This window comes from Camelus ferus, chromosome 1 (assembly GCF_009834535.1).
Source record: "Camelus ferus isolate YT-003-E chromosome 1, BCGSAC_Cfer_1.0, whole genome shotgun sequence".
Classification (NCBI taxonomy): domain Eukaryota; kingdom Metazoa; phylum Chordata; class Mammalia; order Artiodactyla; family Camelidae; genus Camelus; species Camelus ferus.
Window position 1 is genome coordinate 109,057,728 of NC_045696.1, and position 21,726 is coordinate 109,079,453.

The 21,726-nt window shown below is 37.0% G+C and overlaps 1 protein-coding gene across 7 annotated transcripts in view; it reads right to left on the bottom strand.

Moving 5' to 3' along the window:
- Nucleotides 1–337: 337 nt before the first annotated feature.
- Nucleotides 338–21,726, bottom strand: part of CEP63 (centrosomal protein 63) — a 48,359-nt gene continuing 26,970 nt past the window's right edge. For 4 of the 7 annotated variants that reach the window (XM_032488121.1, XM_032488110.1, XM_032488130.1 and 1 more), the window contains 9 exons: nt 16,401–16,634; nt 15,979–16,118; nt 14,976–15,113; nt 12,272–12,386; nt 11,205–11,402; nt 9,548–9,634; nt 3,836–4,041; nt 2,616–2,895; nt 338–739 (listed from right to left, as the gene is read on the bottom strand). In XM_032488121.1, coding sequence (XP_032344012.1) covers nt 581–739; nt 2,616–2,895; nt 3,836–4,041; nt 9,548–9,634; nt 11,205–11,402; nt 12,272–12,386; nt 14,976–15,113; nt 15,979–16,118; nt 16,401–16,634 — 1,557 coding nt within the window. In that variant the 3' untranslated portion in view covers nt 338–580. The remainder of the gene's footprint in view (nt 740–2,615; nt 2,896–3,835; nt 4,042–9,547; nt 9,635–11,204; nt 11,403–12,271; nt 12,387–14,975; nt 15,114–15,978; nt 16,119–16,400; nt 16,635–21,726) is intronic. The other 3 variants (XM_032488115.1, XM_032488147.1, XM_032488153.1) reach the window with 3 other exon arrangements.

Below are 21,726 nucleotides of genomic sequence, written 5' to 3' on the forward strand. Positions count from 1 at the left end.
CGGGAAAGCAGAAAATGTAGATGCCCACTGAGCGTCCCCCAGGCGTGCCCCCTCCCCATCTCTTACACTCATGTTTTGAGGAAGAGGCTTCCTGTCAAAGCTCCCAGCCCAGCCGTGCACATCCTACCGCCCAACTGGCTCATGGGTAGCAGAACAAGTAAACCAACCTGGGTCACTGCCTCTGAAATCCACACTTGCACTACATATACTGGCCTCAAGGAAGTTCCCATGGGTACTTTGTTTTCAACATGTATCATAAAATTTTTATTTTAATTAGTCTATATTCACATTTAAGTCAGCAAGAGAAAGTATCATTTTATGATAATAAATACTAATATGAGAAAAAAGGCTAGCAAAGCAGTTTATTTACAAGTCATTGCTGGAGAAAGTCCTTCAAACAAACCAGAGCAGTGAAAACAGCCTGGAGCTGAGTCCAGCTTCTCAGACCCACCCCAGCCGCCTTAGCTGTCCCACCTTTATGATTTTCACATGTTCCTGCTTCTAAAGCGCCGCTACTTCATGAGGACGGGAACTCTTCGGTGTTTATTTTTATTTCCAAGTTTGTGATTTTTTTAAGAGGCTACTTTAGGGCTGTGAATTGTTTCACGGTCTTTTCACTCTCTCTTTTCAGTTCTTCAATGTGGGCATCCAGGCGCTCTAGAATGTGGTGAGACCTCAGCTCCTCCTCTTCCAAAAACCTTGTCGCTATTGAACCAAGAGGAGACAGGGCCAAGGGACACTGGAAGAGAAGCACATTTGGACATATGTAAGTTGAGCAGTATGTTTCTAAGACACATTGTTCATGGTGTTTTCTAACTAGCAATATTAAAAGGTGATTTTTAAAAAATACTTTCCTCTGAAGAGGTATCTGTTTCTATCCTATGATGAGCAGTTTAAAAAACACTCTGTGAGAATTAACACAGGTCTCTTCCTCCTTCCTGACACAAGCTGCGCAAGTGTAAAGTGCCATGCAGCTGTGAGACGCTAGTTACTGGTCTGAAGACTCTCTCGGGTTAGACTTGGACATCCTTCTATACCCCAGAATAGATAAATTTAATGCCTGTTACTTCAAACTCATTTTTAAAAGCTGAATGTTACTTTCATTTTACAGCACAGGAGATCTACTATAATAAATTAGATACCAGTTAAATCAGTAGTTTCCCTCCTCCAAAATTTCAGTCCACAGTCCCTTAAGTGAGACTTTTGGTTTCAGAATTCAGATTTTGGAAAGGTCACGTGTACCATGTTCAGTTGATCCTCAATTACAGTAGTTATTTTTGCTCTTATGGGAAAAATACACACACACACATACACTTCACATAGATTTTAATCCTAAATCCTACAAACTCACCCCAGTAGATTCTATTTTCCTTTTTTTACAAAAGAGAAAACAAGGCTCAGAGAATTTAGTGACCTGCCTGAGGCCACCCCACTAGAGGGCCAGAGTTGGGGTTCAAACCCTGTTCAGGCCCCGTGTCTGAGCTCCTTGCACAACCCTGCGTTGCCACCAGCGGCACCATCCTCTGGGCACCTCAATACAAAGGCGGAAACAAGAGCGCCACCTTGGACAACCTCAGCTGGACACGTGAGCCCAGGGACTCAAATGTGCTGCGGCTCTGTACGTGTCCATGAATGACTGGAAGTGCTGATGAGTGCTGATTAGGGGCTACAAACCACTCAGGGAGAGGGCAAATGTGCGAACACAGAAGCCGTGACTTGTGAGCACTAGCATGTGTGCTGCCCTGGTGGAGTCTGTGGTAACTCTCCATAATCAAACACATTGATATTTCAAAGTAAGATGCTAAGTGGGATAAATAAAGTCTGTACATATTATCACATCATTTCAGTTCAGGCCAGGTCAGGTTTTAGTGCCAAGTAAGTTTTGCAGACAAACTTAGGAAGAAAGTTAGTTGTCAGGAATGTTTTGGTTTTCAAAATTTATTTTGACAACTAAACTAAAAGAAAACCTTCCCATGGACTAGCTGGCACACTAAAAAGTCAAAAATACTGAACTTTCCACAGGTACAGGACCACGGGAGGGTGATGGGAAGGCATGGCCAGAGGCGAGCCCTTCAGCACAGAAGGCACACAGGACGACGGAGTGGAGTCCTCTCAGCAGCTGCAGGAACGGCCAGGCAGCCAGCACCGCCCCGTGTCGAGGGGCAGCCCCTGCCTCCGTGTGGCACCCAGTCTGTTTTCTAGACACATTGGATGCAATTCCTTCCTCCGCCTCCACCTACCGCCTTCCCACAGTTCCTTTTTCCCTCCTCACTGTCTATGCCTCAGGACTGTTTTGGCAGGCAGAGATACTCTTTGAGCCAATCATTCCAATACAAAATTGATCCTCTCTGAAAAAGGCAGGAAGGGAATTTCCAATTTGGGCTAAAAAGTAATGAATACCTATCATTTATATTTCATAAGATGCATTTTGAAAAGTAGTTGTGGCTGACTGTCTTCATGAGCAAAACCGTAAGACAGAAATACATGAGAATAACAAAGGGTACTTAAGATAGAGAACCAGTAAAAAGAAGGGAAAGAAACCCCACGGTTCTCTGCCTTAAAATAAAAAATAAAATCAAACTAAATAAACTAGTAAGATCAGAAAGTTTCCATACCGAAGAGACAAAGTCTTCTTGGTCATTTATACTCTCGGAGACAGAGTCAGAAAAATTGGTTTCATTTGTATCTAGCACTGAAGGCACAGAGTGAGTTTTACACAGAAAGTTAGAAGGCAAAGAGATGGTGGAGCAGCAAGGGCTGATCTCATGACTCGGGGAGCTGAGGCCCGTGGCTGTGGGCCCTACACTATCCGACGCTCGTCCTCGCGGAGAATGAAGACCTGCTTTGTAGTGCTCAGTCTTTATCCCATCATGCCTGTGCTGGCCATGGGCTGGCCTGGGTAGCAGATTAGAAAATAAAACAAATAAACATTGTAGCAACTTTCCTCTTTCAAAACAGACATGTTATAGGACTTTAACTTAAAAATACAGGACCAGGCTACTAGAAAGGCTGGAATTTACAAAATAAGCAGCCCATGTAGACCAGGTGTCCTTTCCAGCCTTGGGGCCCCAAATATCCAACCCCCACTGGCAGGCCCCTGCACACACTTACATATAGCAAGGAAGACAAGGAAGCGGCCAGTGTGGCCGGTGCTAGGATAGAGGGAAGCACTGTGCACAGTGAAGGCACCCATCCTCATCTGGGGGTGGAGGTGGGAGTGGGGTGAGGGTGTCAGCAAAGGCTCTTGGTAGCAAAACATGTAAGCCATACAGTAAGAGCTGAAGCCAGGTAGTTTTTTGCTAAATGCTGACTCCCTATCACTAGTTGACCAAAATTACAAAAGAAACGTGTTATTAAAAGCCAACTTTATTTCTTATGGGGTAAGTGGGGTTGGGGAGGTGGGAGGCAGCATGAAAAGGCTCAGGGGAATAAGGTTGCTGTTTATACCTACCACCATTGGTCTGACACTGAAGCCTGAAGGAAAGTGCTACATAACCCCCTGCATTTTTTAACCTATTAGTAGCTTTACTTGTGCACACAGTACTTTAGAATTAAACACAGAGTCCTTTGATGAAGATTTAATTTCTGGGGGTGTGGGTATGGCTCAGTGGTAAAGCACATGCTTAAGATGCATGAGGTCCTAGGTTCAATCCTCAGTACTTCCATAAAAAATTTTAAAAAAAAGAATAAATAAAACATACTGCTATAAAAAACAGTTGTTGCTAATTAAAATTTTTTTAAAGATTTAATTTCTGTAAATTGGAAACTACTCTCAAAGAAATGAGAATTACATTCTAAAGATACACATTTTAAATAAACTATGAAGAAATTTTACTTGAACTCCATATTCTTGAACTCAGGTACTCTGCTGTGTGTTGGTTTAAAGATCCTGTCACAGTTTTTTTTGCACATCTGAGTAGAAATCTCCAGCTGGGTTCTGGTATCCATCAAATCTTTCTGTAGTTGTTGATTTTCAGACACTAATTTATTTAATGCCTCAATATAATTCTCCTGGAGGTCTGCTAGTGAAATCTCTTTTGCCTAATAAAAAAAGAATACTAGCGTCACTTCCTTTGTATAAGAATACTTGTGGGGTGGGGATACAGCTCAGTGGTAGAGCACGTGCTTAGTGTGCACGAGGCCCTGGATTAAGGGAAAAAAATACTTGTGATCTGGGATACTGCTGGTGGAAAATTATGGGGTTTTTTGTTATGTTTTGTTTTGTTTTGTTTTTAGTTGTAACTAGTTAATCTATTGCTATACTTAAGAAAGAGTGAAGATTTGGTTCTGGCCCCCTAAAAGAGAAAAAAGTTTCTGTTTCGTACGTAAATGAGGGTAGAAAGTGAGGAGCACAATGGACTTCCCTGATGTGCCAAGGAATATCCAAGGAGCTGGAGAAAGGCTGGAACCAGGACAGAAGAAAGCTACAGGTAAGAATCAGAAACAGGGGAAAGAAAGAAAATAGCAGTCATGGCTTCTCCAAGAAAGAAGAGGCTGCGCTTAGAGAAATAAGTCAGAGAAAGACAAATACTGCACTTATATGTGGAATCTAAAAAATAAAACAAATGAATGCATATAACAGAAACAGATTCACAAATATAGAGAACAAGCTAGTGGTTACCAGTAGGGAGAGGGAAAGGGGAGGGGCAAGACAGCAGTAGGGGATTAAGAGGGACAAACTACTATGTATAAAATAATTAATTTACAAAGATAAACTGTACAGCACAGGGAATATAACCATTATTTTATAACAGCTTTAAATGGAGTATAATCTATAAAAATATTGAATCACTATGTTGTATATGTTAATATAACAGTGTAACTATACTATATAATTATACAACTATATTTTAGTTTAAAAAAGCTACCAATTAAAAAGAAAGAGAAATTGAATAGCCCCAGAATACCTGTGGAAGAAAATCAAGAGACCTATATAAAAGAAAGAAATTTGAACAGAAGGCTCTGAAAAGGAATTCTGGCTGGCAGGGACAACTTTTAAATAAATAACTCCCTAGAAAGACACTACCAAAAAAGAAAATTACAGACCAGTATATTTGATGGATACACATGCAAAAATTTTCAACAAAATATTAGCAAACAGAATCCAACAACACATAAAAAAAGATCATACATTACAATCAAGTTGGATTCATCCCAGGGACACAAGGATGGTTCAACATACGCAAATCAATCAATGTGACATACCACATCAACAAAAGAAAGGACAAAAAACCCCACATGACTATCTCAATAGATGCAGAAAAAGCTTTTGATAAAATTCAACACCCATTTATGATAAAAACTTTTACCAAAGTGGGTATAGAGGGAACATATCTCAACATAATAAAAGCTATTTATGACAAACCCACAGCCAGCATAATACGCAATAGTGAAAAGTTGCAAGCCTTCCCCCTAAAATCTGGAACAAGACAAGGATACCCACTCTCATCACTTCTACTCAACATAGTATTGGAATTCCTAGCCACAGCAATTAGACAAGAAAAAGAAATGAAAGGGATCCGCATTGTAAGAGAAGAGGTAAAATTGTCACTATATGCAGGTGACACACTATATATAGAAAATCCTAAAGACTCCACACGAAAACTACCAGAGCTGATAAAAGAATTTGGCAAGGTAGTAGGATACAAGACTAACATAAAGAAATCTTGCATTTCTTTATACTAACAAAATATCAGAAAAGGAAAAGTAAAAAAAAAAAAAAAAAAGAAAAAAAAGAAAAAAGAAAGAAAAAAACCTTTTAAAATCACATCAAAAAAACCTCCAAAATTTAGGAATAAACCTGACCAAGGAGGTGAAAGACTTATATGCAGAGAAGTATAAAACACTGATTAAGCAAATTAAAGATGATTTAAAGAAATGGAAAGACATCCCATGGTCTTGGATTGTTAGAATTAATATTGTTAAAATGGCCATACTACTGAAAGCAATCGACAGAGTTAATGCAATCCCTATCAAATTACCCAGGACATTTTTCACAGAACTAGAACAAATAATCCTAAAACTTATATTGAATCACAGAAGACCTAGAATCACCAAAGCAATACTGAAGAAGAAGAACAAAGCTGGAGGAATAACTCTCCCAGACTTCAGACAATACTATACAGCTATAGTAATCAAAACAGTGTGGTACTGGCACAAAAACAGACATACAGATCACTGGAACAGAACAGAGAGCCCAGAAATAAACCCAAAGACCTATGGCTAATTAATCTTCAACAAAGGAGGCAAGAATAATACAATGGAGAAAAGACAGTCTCCTCAGCAAGTGGTGTTGGGAAAACTGGACAGCCTCATGTAAATCAATATACTCCCTCACACCATACACAAAAATAATCTCAGAATGGCTTAAAGACTTAAACATAAGACAAGACACTATCAAACTAGAAGAGAATATAGGCAAAACATTCTCTAATATAAATTGTAGCAATGTTCTCCTAGGGCAGTCTACCAAGTAAAAGCAAAAATAAACAAATGAGACCTAATTAAATTTATAAGCTTTTGCACAGCAAAGGAAACCATAAACAAAACAAAAAGACAATCTACAGAATGGGAGAAAATATTTGCAAATGATGTGATTGACAAGGGCTTAATTTCCAGAATATATAAACAGCTCATACAACTCAACAACAGCAAGCAAACAACCCAATCCAAAAAAGGGCAGAAGACCTAAACAAACAATTCTCCAGTGAAGACATACAAATGGCCAACAGGCACATGAAAAATGCTCAGTGTCACTAATTATCAAAGATATGCAAATGAAAACTACAATGAAGTATTACCCCACACCACTAGAATGGCCATCATTAAAAAGTCCACAAACAACAAATGCTGGAGAGGCTGTGGAGAAAAGAGAACCCTCCTACACTGTTGGTGGGAATGTAGTTTGGTGCAGCCACTATGTAAAACAGTATAGAGATTCCTCAAAAACTAAAAATAGCCTTACCATATGATCCAGCAATCCTGCTCCCAGGCATATATCTGGAGGGAACTCTAATTCAAAAAGATACATGAACCCCAATGTTCATAGCAGCACTATCTACAATAGCCAAGACATGGAAACAACATAAATGTCCATCGACAGATGAATGCATAAAGAAGTTGTGGTATATTTATACAATGGAATACTACTCAGCCATAAAAAAGAATAAAATAATGCTATTTGCAGAAACATAGATGGACCTGGAGATTGTCATTCTAAGTGAAGTAAGACAGAAAGACAAAGAAACATACCATATGATATCACTTATATGTGGAATCTTAAAAAAAAAGACCCAAATGAACTTATTTACAAAATAGAAACAGACTTATGACATAGAAAACAAACTTATGGTTACCAGAGGGGAAAGGGGTGGGAAGGAGGGACAAACTGGGGGTTTGGGATTTTTAGGGATTTATAGGCTAACTACTATGTATAAAATAGATGAACAACAAGGTCCTACTGTGCACAACAAGTACACACCTGGTTGTGGTAAGAAAGGACAGTACCACGACAGTTAGATACAGGTTTCAGGAGAAATTAAGCTGAACAGAATCTCTGGTCATAGTCTGGCTTAACCACCCCTGAGAGTTCCCAACTCTTAAAATATGAACGAGTAATCACTGTATAAGTCTCTCAATCAAGTACTGCCAAATCCTGAGTCTTTTTAAGATTCCATGGTGTAAATCAGGTTGCTTCTTGGTTTTCTTCACCACTAGCTTCATATTGGCTTTATCAGGGCATATAAAGTCATTTTCCATCTACCCATCCATCCATTCATCTTCACCTTACAAAATGTTTAGCTGTTTTCTCCTCTCTCACTTCTTTGTGCTTAAAAAAAAGCCCTTTCATTATAGGTTTAGAGGGGCTTGGGGAGGGAGCCAGACTAGATGCATATGTTCATCTGCCACCTTAAATGATGGCGTAATATTTTCCAGTATATAGAAAAGTCACAATGAACCGTCTCTCTACAGATTAACACTTAGTTTATTTCAAAATTTTGGATACTGCAGACATTGAAATGACCATTTTTGTGCATTTGCTCCTATAGGATGGGTTCTTTGGGAATGCAAACTGATATGACCTTTCTGGAGAACGATTCAGCAATGACAATCAAAATCATAAATGCACATGACCCAGGACTTTATAGGCTGTATGTATTTACCAGTTTAATGAATACTGCTAAATTGCACTCTAGAATAGCTGTATCAATTCACTTTCTCATCAACAGAGCACTGGAGAGCCTGCTGTTCTATATCCTTGCCAAGACTGGCGATATTAGTTTTAAAAAAAATCCTTGAAAAGCCAGTAAGCAAAAGAATATTTATTTATTTTATTTTGATAATTGGGGAGAATTGAACAGCTTTTCTTGTTTACTGGATTTTTACATTATTTTTATGAATTATCTATTTATGTCCTTTGCCCATTTTCTACTAGATTCCAATCTTTTAATTATCTTTATAGGAAATCCTCCTATATTAGTATTTTATATTAATCATTTATTTGATAATAGATTATTTTCCTCTAGTCTAGTAGTCTTTTCTTTATGGAGTCTTTTGTTATTCAGAAAATTTATACTTTTATTTTGTAAAATTCTTTATGGTTTCATGATGCTAAGAGAATCTTACCCTCTCAAAAGACTGTAAGAATAGTCCCCCCTTTTAGCTGAAATAAAGTATTTATGTGGTGTTTTGCACGTTCTCCCAGCCCAGCCTCCATAATCTATGAGTGTGGAACTAAAACCGCTTAGGAGCAAACAGGGCATTGTGTAACTATGAATCTCTAGGGGCACATACTCTCTGGAAATACAGAAAAAAAAAAGAATTTCTATAATCTCTGGGTATTTGACCTACATCAAGAAAAGATGCATCAGAATGGATGGGCTATTTTGCAAATTATAAGAATTTTATAACAAAATAGTTAAAAGAGCATCCACAATGTTTATAGCTCACTGTTAGCTAGTCAAGTTCTCTCCGGTTTCACAGAAGCTTGTTTACATATCCTATTCTCCCTACTAGATTCACCTGTCTCCTAAAGGCAGGAATCGCATCTAATTCATCCTCGTGTCCACTGCATTGTCTACTAAAACACTTTGAAGATAAAAGATTCCAGAATATTTGATTAAATACATTGTACATTGTAGAAATATAATGAAAACCAAATTATTTAAAAGGTGATATACTTTATAATGAAAAGATATTGTGAAAATAATAATGACAATAAAAATAATAACAGCATCTAACATGTACTGTGTAATTACTAAATGCCAGACATTATTCTAGGCCCTTCGTATACATTCTCCCTGTTAAGAACACAGACTGGACATATATTCAACGACACACATGATATAAAAACAATCTTCCAATAGCTGGAGTGGAGAGTCATATTTTTCTCACTTCTATCATTGTCCTGACTTCTTTTTATTTGAGAAAGTTTCTACAGAAGGATCATTCCAGTTTGATCACAACTTTCTCTTTATAATACCAATATTTACAGAGTGATTTCTTTAAAGGCTGGATAGTAGAAAAACTTAAGTTTCTATTTATGTACCTCATGTAAACCCAACTCCAATTTCATCACCATTTCAGAAAGATGACGATTTTCTAACTTGAGTGACTCCAGCTGACCCAAAATCTCCTGAGAAAAGCAGAAAAAAAAAACAAACATAACAAATAAATCAAAAGCATCTTATAAAATTTTTCCACATGTAATTTTCATTAGGTGAAGTTACATTCTTCATTCATCTGTACAAATACTTCCTAAGATTTTTTGAAAAGATGTTTCAAAATGAATAAATATGCATACAATTTGAGAGAATTCTAAGAATACGAATCAGTGCACGGGTAAACCCCTAACCACTCTCCTGTGTTAGCCTCCTCTTATTGGCTGCTACCTCCAACACCACGTGGACTGCACTCCTTTCACAAGATAATGACTTACTTTCAGTCCCCGTTCTCTTTAGCTTTCCTCCTTGACATTCCTACTTGAAAAGATTCCTGCCTTCCTTGACTTCTGCTTCCTTTGTGAAACTATCTGGTTTCCTTCCTTCCTGCTACTTTGTTTTAGCTCCACTCTAACACCTTTTTACCGTAAATAAGTAGTTTCCTAAGTTTGGTGCAAGTCTCTCCTCTTCGTACACTATGCCTTCTCGTTATAACCTCTAAGTCTCTCAGGGTTTTAAAGGCCAATTTCATGCAAAGACTTCCACAGCTAAACATCTTACCTTGATTTTAACCTTGAACTCCAGGCCTTCTGTGGAATTGACTATTAGATATTTCCATATGAAAGTCCCACCTTTATTTCAAACCAGTGTCCATTCCACCAGCTTCCCTATTTGTACCTTTCATACAAATTCATTATCCTCCCCAAACCTGCTCCCTATCTTTTCTCTATTTCACTAAAGAGCATCACTTTCTATTCAGTTGCCCAAAGCTGGAATCCTGAGTGACATCTTTCCCTAACTCTGTCTAGCTCACTCTCCCTGTCCAATCAAATACAAAGCGTAGTTGATCTTACCAGCCAAATATCTTCAGAATTCATTTCCCTTACCTCTCCTGCCCACTGCTCAGGCCACAATCTCACTGCTGTAATAGCATCTGAGAGGTCTCTTTGCCTCCTTGCTTATTCTCCAGATGACAACCAGAGACCTTTCACTCCTGCTTAACACCAATGTCCACGGACCTCAGGATAACACTAAACCTCCTGCACAGGGCAGGCAGGGCCCTTCAGGTGCCAGTCCCTGCTTTCCAGTCTCATCCCTTGCCGCTCGTCCCACCTATACTCTGTGTGTCACAGCGAAATGTGGCACACTCTCACTACACACCACAGAATTCTGGCCTCTTTACTTGTCTGAATCTTCTCTCACCTCCCTACTCATCTGCACTAGACTGCCTGCTAATCAGTCTACCCTCAGCCTGAAGAAGAGGGCTAACAAAAATCCACTGAATTAAATACTATGGGGAGGGTAGGGTACAGCTCAAGTGGTAGAGTGCATGCTTAGCATACACAAGGTCCTGGGTTCAATCCCCAGTACCTCCCCTAAAAATAAATAAACAGGTAAACCTAATTACCTTCTCACACCAAAAAAAAAAAAAAAGAAAGAAAGAAGAAAAAAATGCTTTAAAAAAATACCATGGAAATACACCTTTAATAAATTGAATCTTCAAAAACCAACTGCAAGTAAAGAAAGTTTTTGTTCAAATTTCACCTTATGCTCCACGTCTTTTTCTTCTGCCTTCTGTATCTCTGCTTTGAGGCGCTTTTCCATGTCAGAGGAAGAACTTTTGGTGGAAGCAATAGTGATATCCCGCTGATGCAGCTCCCGAGTTAGCTGCGAGATTTCCATCTTCATCCCTTCTAGTACAGAACTGTAACTTTGTTCAGCCTGTAAAATCTGTTCTTTCAACTACAAATAGAAAGCATGAAAAAATAAAACAAAACATGTAGAGAGAAAAATATATTAATAGTTAAAATAATAAAGTAACTTTTACCTTACCTCAAGACATAAGTTTTTCCCTGATTAAATTTGCAGAAATTTAGCAACTTATGAAGTTGCGTGTCTGTGCTGAAGGTCAGGTGGCTATGCCTGCAATTATTTATTAGATCTCAAAAACAGGAAGCGATGTGCTACTCAAATGCTAAGAACCAGTGTCAAGTTCAAGCACACATTATTTAGAGGACAGCACCTATGATCTTCATTCTATTTTTCAGTTGCAAATCTAACGATTTTGCTTATATGGTTTCCTGGTCCACAGAAGATAACAGAAAGGCAAGAGGAAGAAAGAGACTAAAAGTAATCTCAAAAAAGTAATAAAAAATTCGAAGTCAACAAACAGGACAGCCAGCGCCCATTCACATAGAGACAAACTTTGTACACTTCAAATGCCAGTGAGGACGTAACTACCCACAGGACAGAAGAGAAAACACCCGTCCATCACCACCTTCAGTCAATAAGAAAATATTAAATGCCAGTTCATATAATACGTTCAAGCAAGCAAGAAAGTGTGTATCTTTTAGAACACTTCATCAAAGCATGTTTAAAGCTGCAGAGTTCAAAGGGGGCAGGCTTCAATTATCTTGTTAATACTCACATGGCATCCCTGAGGATGACAAAGACATCTCCTGAGCCCCTTCCAGGTACTCTCTACTGGCGAGCATCAAATAGCCTCTGGACCACATTTTTCTCTCATGAAAAGTAACTCCTATAACCTCCCAACCCACAGCCCAGCCCATGATCACATGGGGCTTTGCAGTCGCAGGCATGCTGATCTTTACCTTCTTGATCTCGGCCCTGTACTCGTTGTTATGCACTTCCATCTTCTTCAGTTCTTCGTATTTTTCCATTAGCTCTTGGCTCAGCTGTTTACAGGTTGCACTCACAGATTCTAAGCTGTATGACAAAAATAAGATCACATATTTAAAACAAAACATAAGCCCCCAAACCCACAAATCGAGTTATCTAATTTATGCTCCTGATGTCCAAGAAATATTTCAAACATCACCTCCTAGCCCAAATTAAAACTCATTTCCAATTCCTTATCACTAGCGGCAGCTAAATCCAATTCACACTTCAGGAGATATGTTTGATTTCTGTGTTTACCTATATTCTTTCCCTCCGCTTAGAATTTAACTGGTTACAAAATTCTAAAGATTACAGCAACTTGGGTGATGTTTTTTCTCTAGTTGTACAGGAGCTGCCATCATAATCTCAATCTTCACCACACTCAATTACAGTTCCATCCTACACACAGCTCCAAAACAATCTTCAAACAAGAGTTTCCAACTTGTCGCCCTTACTTAAGAGTCAATCCCTCATAAGATATAAGCACCTCAGGGACACCATACCTCTCTCACCTCACTGCTCGTATCTACTAATAGTCTTTTTGCTTCTAAATTGCTAGGCTTTACTGTCTTCCGTGTGCCACTTGCTAAGCTTGACTTCTTGTCCCCTCACATACCATCCCCTTGACCACAAAGCACCTTCCCTTCCCACCCGGCAATGTACGGTCAACACCCTTTCGAATCAGGTCAGCATTTACCTGATAGAGCCATCCCGACCCTCCATCCCCTAATCACCTTAAATACAATTTATTTTCAATTGTCAGAGCTTGAATGTAGACATTTTCTAGAGTTTTCACTTTAAATTGCTCTTAGGTCCTTTAATGTGTATATTATGTCTCTCAAACTACAAATTCTATGATTAATATAATGTCTTTTATTTATTGCCTCCCTCTAACCTTGTGCACCATCCCCTCAGGCTCTGCATCATTTAGTTCCAGACTGTTCAATAAATGCTGAGTAACTACCTAGACTGCTTCACCCACACAGACAATTTACCAGATAAGCTATCATTTGAAAATACCATCTATGCAATTCACCAACACAAAAACAATCACTTAAATTCCTCCAGTTCCTGTTTAGGCAATATTTTGTTCTAATTGAGCAACACAAACAAGCTGTCTAAAAGGGTTCCTTTCTCTATTTGCCTTTTGATACAGAAAAATCATATTTAAAGCCATTGTTTTATTACTGAACACTGGTGTTTGTATCCATTCATTTCAATTTCTTTTACCTATTTCTAAAAATCCTACAATGCTCATTTATTTGGTACTTAGTATGTGATTACAATGTCAAACACTGAGGTAGAGAGAGAAAAAAAATCAGAGATAATCTTGTCCTATCCACAGATAGGAAAATCGGGGCGTAAGGAAACTAAGGTGTCCCAGGTCACGCTGTGAGTCAGAAATAAGAGGCAAATCTTCACAGCCTGCTGAGAGCACAGTAAAACACATACACAAGATCACTAAGAAGTCAATCAATGGAAAACCTATGATAAAAAATGTAAATATTAGTTCTAATGCCAATAAGAATACCAATCTTTATTTTATTCAGTCTAAAGTGTGCATATATACCTCAGTAATGATGACCAAGAATATCTTAACTATTCCAAGATGAGAAAGAAATCAAGCAAAAACTGTGTGTGTGTGCATGTATATTTAATATAGAAAGAAAAAACTTAGTGATTTCCAAAAACAGAAATTAAAGATGTATTGCTTAAAGATAGAACAAAAAAAGTATTATTTAAAGATAAAGATAAAATTAAAAGGGTAAAATGGCAATTTTTGGTTGTTTGCTTATCTAAATACTAATAGTTTATATATTTTTATCTTTTATATATGGAAAAATGTTAGTGTATAAATAATCTTGATTTATGTTTAAAACAAAATGTCAAACTCTTCCTAATCAAGAAGTTTAGCAGTATGACGAAAAAACTCACAAATACGGTGATACGAGTGAGCTGGGCATGGTGTAGCATAAGTCAGGATTCAATTAACACTCAAGGAAATACCAACAGCATTTCAGGACAGAAGAAAGGAGTGTCCAGTGCCACCGAGAACAGCTCCAGTGAGGTGGCGGGTAGCAGGGAAAGCCTAACTGAAGGACTTCTACACAGGAGAAAATTAAAAAGAGTACAGTCAATAGACAACTCTTGAAGAATTTAGTCTTGAAGGAGACCAGAGAAATATGGAGGTAACTTGACAGGGATATTGAATTAAAGAAGGGTTTTCACTTTTTTCCCCAAGAAGAGGAATATTAAAACATATTTTATACCAGTGGAAATGATTTAGCAGAGAGGAAGAGCTTGATGAAGCAAAAGACAAAGGAAAAACTGTAGGAACAGTATGTAAGTGGGGTATTAGAAGCACAGATATGTCATCCATCAGTTCATCCACTGTAACAGATTAAAAGCACAGACAGATGCAGGCAGGCTGGTAGATTTGGTGGTAAAAAGGGTGGAAGTTCTCCTTTCACTGAGATTAAACTCTCCTTTACTCTCAATGAAATAAGGTCATTTGTGGATGCTAGAGAGAAAAACTTACGTTTTCACTTACTATATTAGCTTATTTTATCAATATGATGATCAAAAATCACGTTTAACAACTTGAACGTTATTGAAATGAATGTAATAATCATCTACCTGCCTTCCAGACGAGTCACCTCTGCCTGCAGAAGCTCTTCACTGGCGTGGGTAAAGTCCAGTCGGGAGAGCACGTTCTCCAAGTCCCCCTGCCCTTGAGAGGCATACCTCCTTTCTGCCTGAGACTCCTCCAGTGACCTATGGAAGGACACAGGAGGACTGTTAAGGGCCTTGTATCTTTGCAAACAAAAACCAACACAGAACCAGTTCATACTGCCCAACTGTTTGGGGCAAACTCTTTTGAACTCTTCAGTTTGTTTCTTGCCTTACAAAAACAAAAAACAAAACAAAACAATCATTTAAAAGCCACTAGGAGAGTAAAGAGGCAGAGACACAATGCTTTTCAAACAAGTCAGCAGCAGTTTACTCCTTTCTCAACTGGGATGTGGCCTGTTTTTCAAGGAAAAAGACAAAATGACAAAAATCACCTGTTGACACTTGATACCTTGAGTCAAATAAACCGAAAAGTTACAAGAGAGTTTTGGCAAGAGCAGAAATGTGCACCAGACGTAAATCAAGCAAAAGGAGGAAAGCTCCTTCTGCTACTTTCCACTACAAACCTCATAGCAACAATTCATACACAGAAGTAAAGTTAGTTATAGGAATTCTTTTAAAGGGCTAACTCAATATCTGGCTTATTGATAATACTGATGATAAGCAACTATTCATCATGACCTAGTCTACAAAGGAAGGGAGGCCTCCCAGGAGACGTGGACTACAATTCCTTTCACATTTGGAGTTTTACCAAAGGTACAGATTGACAAAGGGGTTTCTAACTTTCTATACATCAGTCTTCTGGTTAGGGACCCAAACTGGAGGCAGAAAAAAATCACACAATATTTTCACACAATAACACTATAAAAATTTAACTCAGCAATTAAAACTGAGTAAGAAAACCCATAATATGATCAAGCACAAAATTATGAATATGCAATATTAAAAATGGTACTTAATGCCAAATCACCATGTGGCTAAGACTAATCACACTTAAGATTAAATATACCTTATGGTCTCTACTGTGTGTTGACTGTCAGTTGCCTTTAATTTTGCTTGTAGCTTCTCCTTTTGTATTCTTGCCTCATGAATGAAATTTTCTTGAGTCTGAAGAGCTGCCTTCAATTCTCTCTTTTCTTCTTGCAGAACCTGTAAAAATACTCAGAAAAAAGTCAGATGTTATTACAATTTTTCTATTTTATAAGAAAAGGAAGCCAGGGAGTCAGACCATAAGCTACATAACAGGCACAAGATTAATAAGGCCTGTTATTAATACTAGATTCTGTTATTAATATCAGTATCAGATCTATCAGTTACAGAGCAGGGAAGAAACCACAGATTTTGAAATCTGGTTCTAGGTCAATTAGTTTATTTTAAAACACACATCCACACATTTCCTCAGTTATAGTAAATTACAATTTAAAAGCATACCTCTAACAGTTTTTCAGATTCCCTCAACCTTTCTTCTTTCTGCCTCTGCTCTTGCATGACAGCCATATTGGTTCCAACCAAGTCATTGACCCTCATGGTGAGGCGCTCTATCTCCAACTCATTGGCACAAATAGTGTCGTTGGCCCGCTCCAGCTTACTGCTCAGGTGCTGAATTTCAGACTGGCTGGACAGCTCCACAGACTCTAATTTTTGTTTCCGATTGGCAAGCTGAGCCTAGAAACACACATTACCAATTGGTAAAAGTTTAAAGGTAAAAGAATAATCAATGAATAAGGAAGACTAAAATGAAACTAGGTTTTACTTCCATAAAAACATAGAGCATTAGCTCCTTAGAAATATACAATGACCCATTCATGATAAAAAAAAAAATTCTCATGATTAAAAATGGGAACAGAGGGGAACTTTCTCAACTTGATAAAGACTATCTACAGAAACCAGAGAGCTAACGTTATACTTAATGGTGGGAAACTCAGCACTTTCCCACCAAGATCAGGTACAAGGCAAAGATGTCCCCTCATAACACTCCTTTTCAGTATCATACTGGATGTCCTTGTTAAGGCAAAAAAAGGAAATAAAAGGAATACAGATCAGGAAAGAAGACACAAAACTGTCGGTGTTCACAGATGACATGATCATCTATGTAGAAAACCTGAATCAACCTATAAAAAGAATCTCCTTCAGTTAATAAGCAATTACAGCCAGGCTGTGGGATATATGTTAATATATAAAAGTCGATCACTATATACCAACAATGAACATGTGGAATTTAAATTAAAAGCAATACTATTTATAGTCATACCTAAGGAAATTAAATACTTAAGTATAAATCTAATAAAATATGTACAAAATCTATATAAGAAAAACTATAAAACTCTAATGAATGAAAACAAAGAATAACTAAATAAATGAAGAGCTATTCCATGTTCATGGAAAGGAAGGCTCAATATTGTCAAGATGTTGGTTCTTCCCAATATTTATGGATTCAACATAATCCCAATTAAAATATCAGCAAGTTATTTTGTGGATGTCAACAAACTGATTCTAAAGTTCATATGGAGAAGTGAACATTCAGAATAGCCAATACAATGTTGAAGAAGAACAAAGTTGGATGACTGATGTTACCTAACTTTAAGATTCACTGTAAAGCTACAATAATCAAGACAGTGTAACACTGGCAAAAGAATAGACAGATTAATAGAACAGAATATAGAGCCCAGAAATAGACCTTTATAAATATAATCAACTGATCTTTGATAAAGGAACAAAGGCAATACAATGGAGCAATGACAGTCTCTTCAACAAATGGTGCTGGAAAAACTAGACATCCAAGTGCAAAAAAAAAAAAAAAAATGAATCCAGACAAAGGCCTTACATCCTTCACAAAAATTAACTCAAAATGGATTATAAATCTAAATGTAAAATGCAAAACTAAAAACCTCTTAGAAGGTAACACAGGAGAAAACTTAGATGACTTTGGATATAGTGATACCTTTGGAGATACAACACCAAAGACACGAGCCCTAAAAGAAATAACTGATAAAATGAAATTCATTAAAAGTTAAAAACTTTTGCTCTGTGGAAGACAATGTCAAGAGGATGAGAAGATAAGCCACAGAGTGGGACAAAATATATCTGCAAGACACATCTGATACTGTTACACAAAATACAAGAAGAACTCTTAAAATTCAACAGTAAGAAAATCAACAAGACCAGTAAAAAATGGGCCAAAGATCTGAACAGGCATCTCACTAAAGAAGATACACAGTGGAAAATAAACATAAGAAAAGATGATCTACATCATATGTCATCATGGAAATGCAAATTAAAACAAAAACCTATTAGAATGGTCAAAATCTGGAACACTGGTAACACAAACGCTGGCAAGGATGTGGAGCAACTCTTACACATTGCTGGTGGGAATGCAAAATGTTATAGACATTTTGGAAGACAGTTTGTTGTTTTCTTATAAAACTTAACATATTCTTACCATATAATCCAGCACTTGTGCTTCCTGGCATTTACCCAAAGGAGTTGAAAATGTATGTCCACATAAAAACCTGCACATAGATGTTTAAAGCAGTATATTCATAACTACCAAAACTTGGAAGCAACCTAGATTTAATAGGTGAGTGGATAAATAAAATGTGGTATATCCAGCCAATGGAATATTACTCAGTGCTAAAAAGGAATAAGCTATTAAGCCATGAAAAAACATGGAGGAGTCTTAAACTCACATTGCTAAGTGAAAGAAACCAGTCTGAAAAGGCTATATACTATATGATGTCAACTATATGACATTTTAGAAAAGGTAAGACAATAGAGAAAATAAAAAGATCAGTGATTATGGGGAGGGGAGGCAAGGGAGAGATGAATAAGCAGGGCACAGAGGAAATTTATGGCAGTGAAAATAATCTGTATATTATAATGATGGATGTGTCATTACATATTTGTCCAAACTCATAAACCGTACAGCTCCAAGAGTGAACCCTAAAGTACACTATGGACTTTGGGTAGTTATGATGTGTCAACGTAGGTTCATCCATAGTAATAAATGTACCATTCTGGGAGTGATGTTGATAATGGGAGAGGCTATGCATGTGTGGGAGTATACCTGAAATCTCTGTATCTCCCTCTCAATTTTATTGTAAACCTAAAACTGCTCTAAAAACTAAAGTCTTTATATATATGTAATTAAAATATATTTTTATTTTATCAAAATATATACCTTCATTTTAAATATATATGTGTGTGTAAATATATGTATGTATATATATATAAAATAAATATCTTGAGAAAAAGGAGTAAGAAAGAATTAAAAAAGTAAGGGATCTTTCAAGAGAAGAGATGTTGCCAACCTACTGAAAAGACAGCTACACTGTTCTACCTACTGTAGAAGTTTAACTATATCCATGAGTTTCACATAGGAAAAATGGACTTATCTCCTATTTAAAACATAGGAAATAGGAACTATACTGCATTGTTTTATTTCTCACAAAAGTACAGAAATTAAAAAATTTTTTAAAGTCATTAAAACTCTTAAATTTCCAGGCCAAATTTTCCTCTCTCCCCAGCCCAGAACATGCTGCATGCAGTTAATTATTCTGCTTTAACATTCCTTTCTTTACAAACACACATATTCCAATGATTCAAATTGACCACAAAATGTTTAAATTGCCAGGGGAAAGGAGTGGGGAGAAGAGAATTGTAGAATTTTGTTCTTTCCGGAAAAAGGTGCTTGGAGGGGAGGAAGGATTTGTTTCCTCATCCTTTTTAAGACATTCTCTGAGCTAAAAGACTTAACTAAATATAGTGAAATACAGTGCATCTCAAATTAGTTTCTTTCTATGACTTATCTACCAAAGTCCACACCAATAAAACCACTTTAGCCACAGACTCAGATCTAATTTCTAGGCTATATATTCCACCGATATTGGTTTTTAGTTCCCAACTTTCTAGTTTTAATCCAGCATCTTGATAGGTACTTCATCTTTACACTGAAGACAGAAGTAAATCATTTGTTTAAGTAAAACTTCCCTTATTCTAAATATTTTTAAAAGGTAAAGTACAATTTTATTTAAGAAATTAAGCAGAACTGTCTCTGGGGAATCTATCTGTTGTGGATTTAAAGATTTTATTATATATAGCACAGGCCAAAATCCTATACTGTGGTCACATAAAGTAGATGCTCAATATGCCCATAAGCTAGAGGGTGGGAGGAAAAAGGCAAAGAGGACAGACAAACAGTGTTTATATAAATTACAGATCCAAGATTCCTGTGTTAAGAACCAAAACAAAAATTTTCACCAGATTTCCTACAATAGTGTGAAAAAAGAACACCAAATAGGTTTAGATAATAACTGCCAAGATAAAACTGTTTCTGAACTTTTAAAATACAATGTAAACTACCCGCCAAGAAGGGGAAATCTTACACAGAATTCTATACAGAATAAACAAGGGAAGACACTGGTGAGGGTGGTAAGAAAGATGCCGGAGGCCAGCTTGCTAAACCTCCTGAACCCTACCTCAAACCGCACAGCAGCCCTGGGGCTTGTCAGCACACAGCCAGAACACCACTGTCCAATTAAACACGCAGGATGAAAGACAATACGTAACTGCCAAACACTAGCATTGTCTTTCTAACCCAGTAACAGCTATTTAATACTCTTCAGTTCAAGTCTGTGATCTTAAAGTAAACTAATGTTGAAGTTATACTGTAACTAAGCTACAGTTTAACCAGTGAGTCAAGGTTTGATATTTAAAAACTAACCAACATTTAGTATTGAAATATCAAGAACGTAGCCTTCTTTTATTTTTTTTCCTTTATACTTTAAAAAAATTTTTTATCAAAGCTATTTAGCTTTGTCTTTTTAAAATTCTGATTGTTTTAAATTTTGTTTTGGGGGGTAATTAGGTTTATTTATTTATTTAAATGGAGGTGCTGGGGATAGAACCCAGGACCTCAAGCATGCTAAGCATACACTCTACCGATTGAGCTATACCCTCGCCCCTTCATATGTCTTTAATCTCTTTTCTTTGGCTGACTGCTATGCTGCTAGGACTTCCAATACTATGTTGAATAAAAGTGGTGAGGGTGGGCATCCTTGTCTTGTTCCTGATCTTAGAGGAAAAGCTTTCAGCTTTTCACAGTTGAGTATTATGCTAGCTATGGGTTTATCATATATATGGCCTTGATTATATTGAGGTATATATGCCCTCTACACCTACTTTCTTGTGAGTTCTTATCATTAATGTATGTTGTCAAATACTTTTTCTCCATCTATTGAGATGATCATATGACTTTCTCACTTGTTTTGTTAATGTGGTGTATCATGTTGATTGACTTATAGATATTGACCTATCCTTGTATCTATGAAATAAATCCCACCTGATTATGGTATATGATCCTTTTAATGTATTATTGAATTTGATTTAATAATATTTTGTTGAGGACCTTTGAATATATGTTCATCAGGGATATTGGCCTGTAATTTTCTGTTTGTTGTGTCTTCATTTGGTTTTGTATCAGTGTAATGCTGGTCTTGTAGAAGAGTTAGGAAGTGTAGGAACACTTTCTCTTCAATTTTTTTAGAACAATTTGAGAAGGATGGGTATTAACTCTTATTTAAATGTTTAGTATAATTTACTTTCGAAAGTCCTAGACTTTTGTTAGTTTTTTGATTACTGATCCAATTTCATTACTAGTGATTGATTTATTCAGATTTTCTATTTTCTTCCTGATTCATCCCTATAAGATTGAAATTTTCTAGGAATTTATCCATTTCTTCTAGGTTTTCCAATTTGTTGG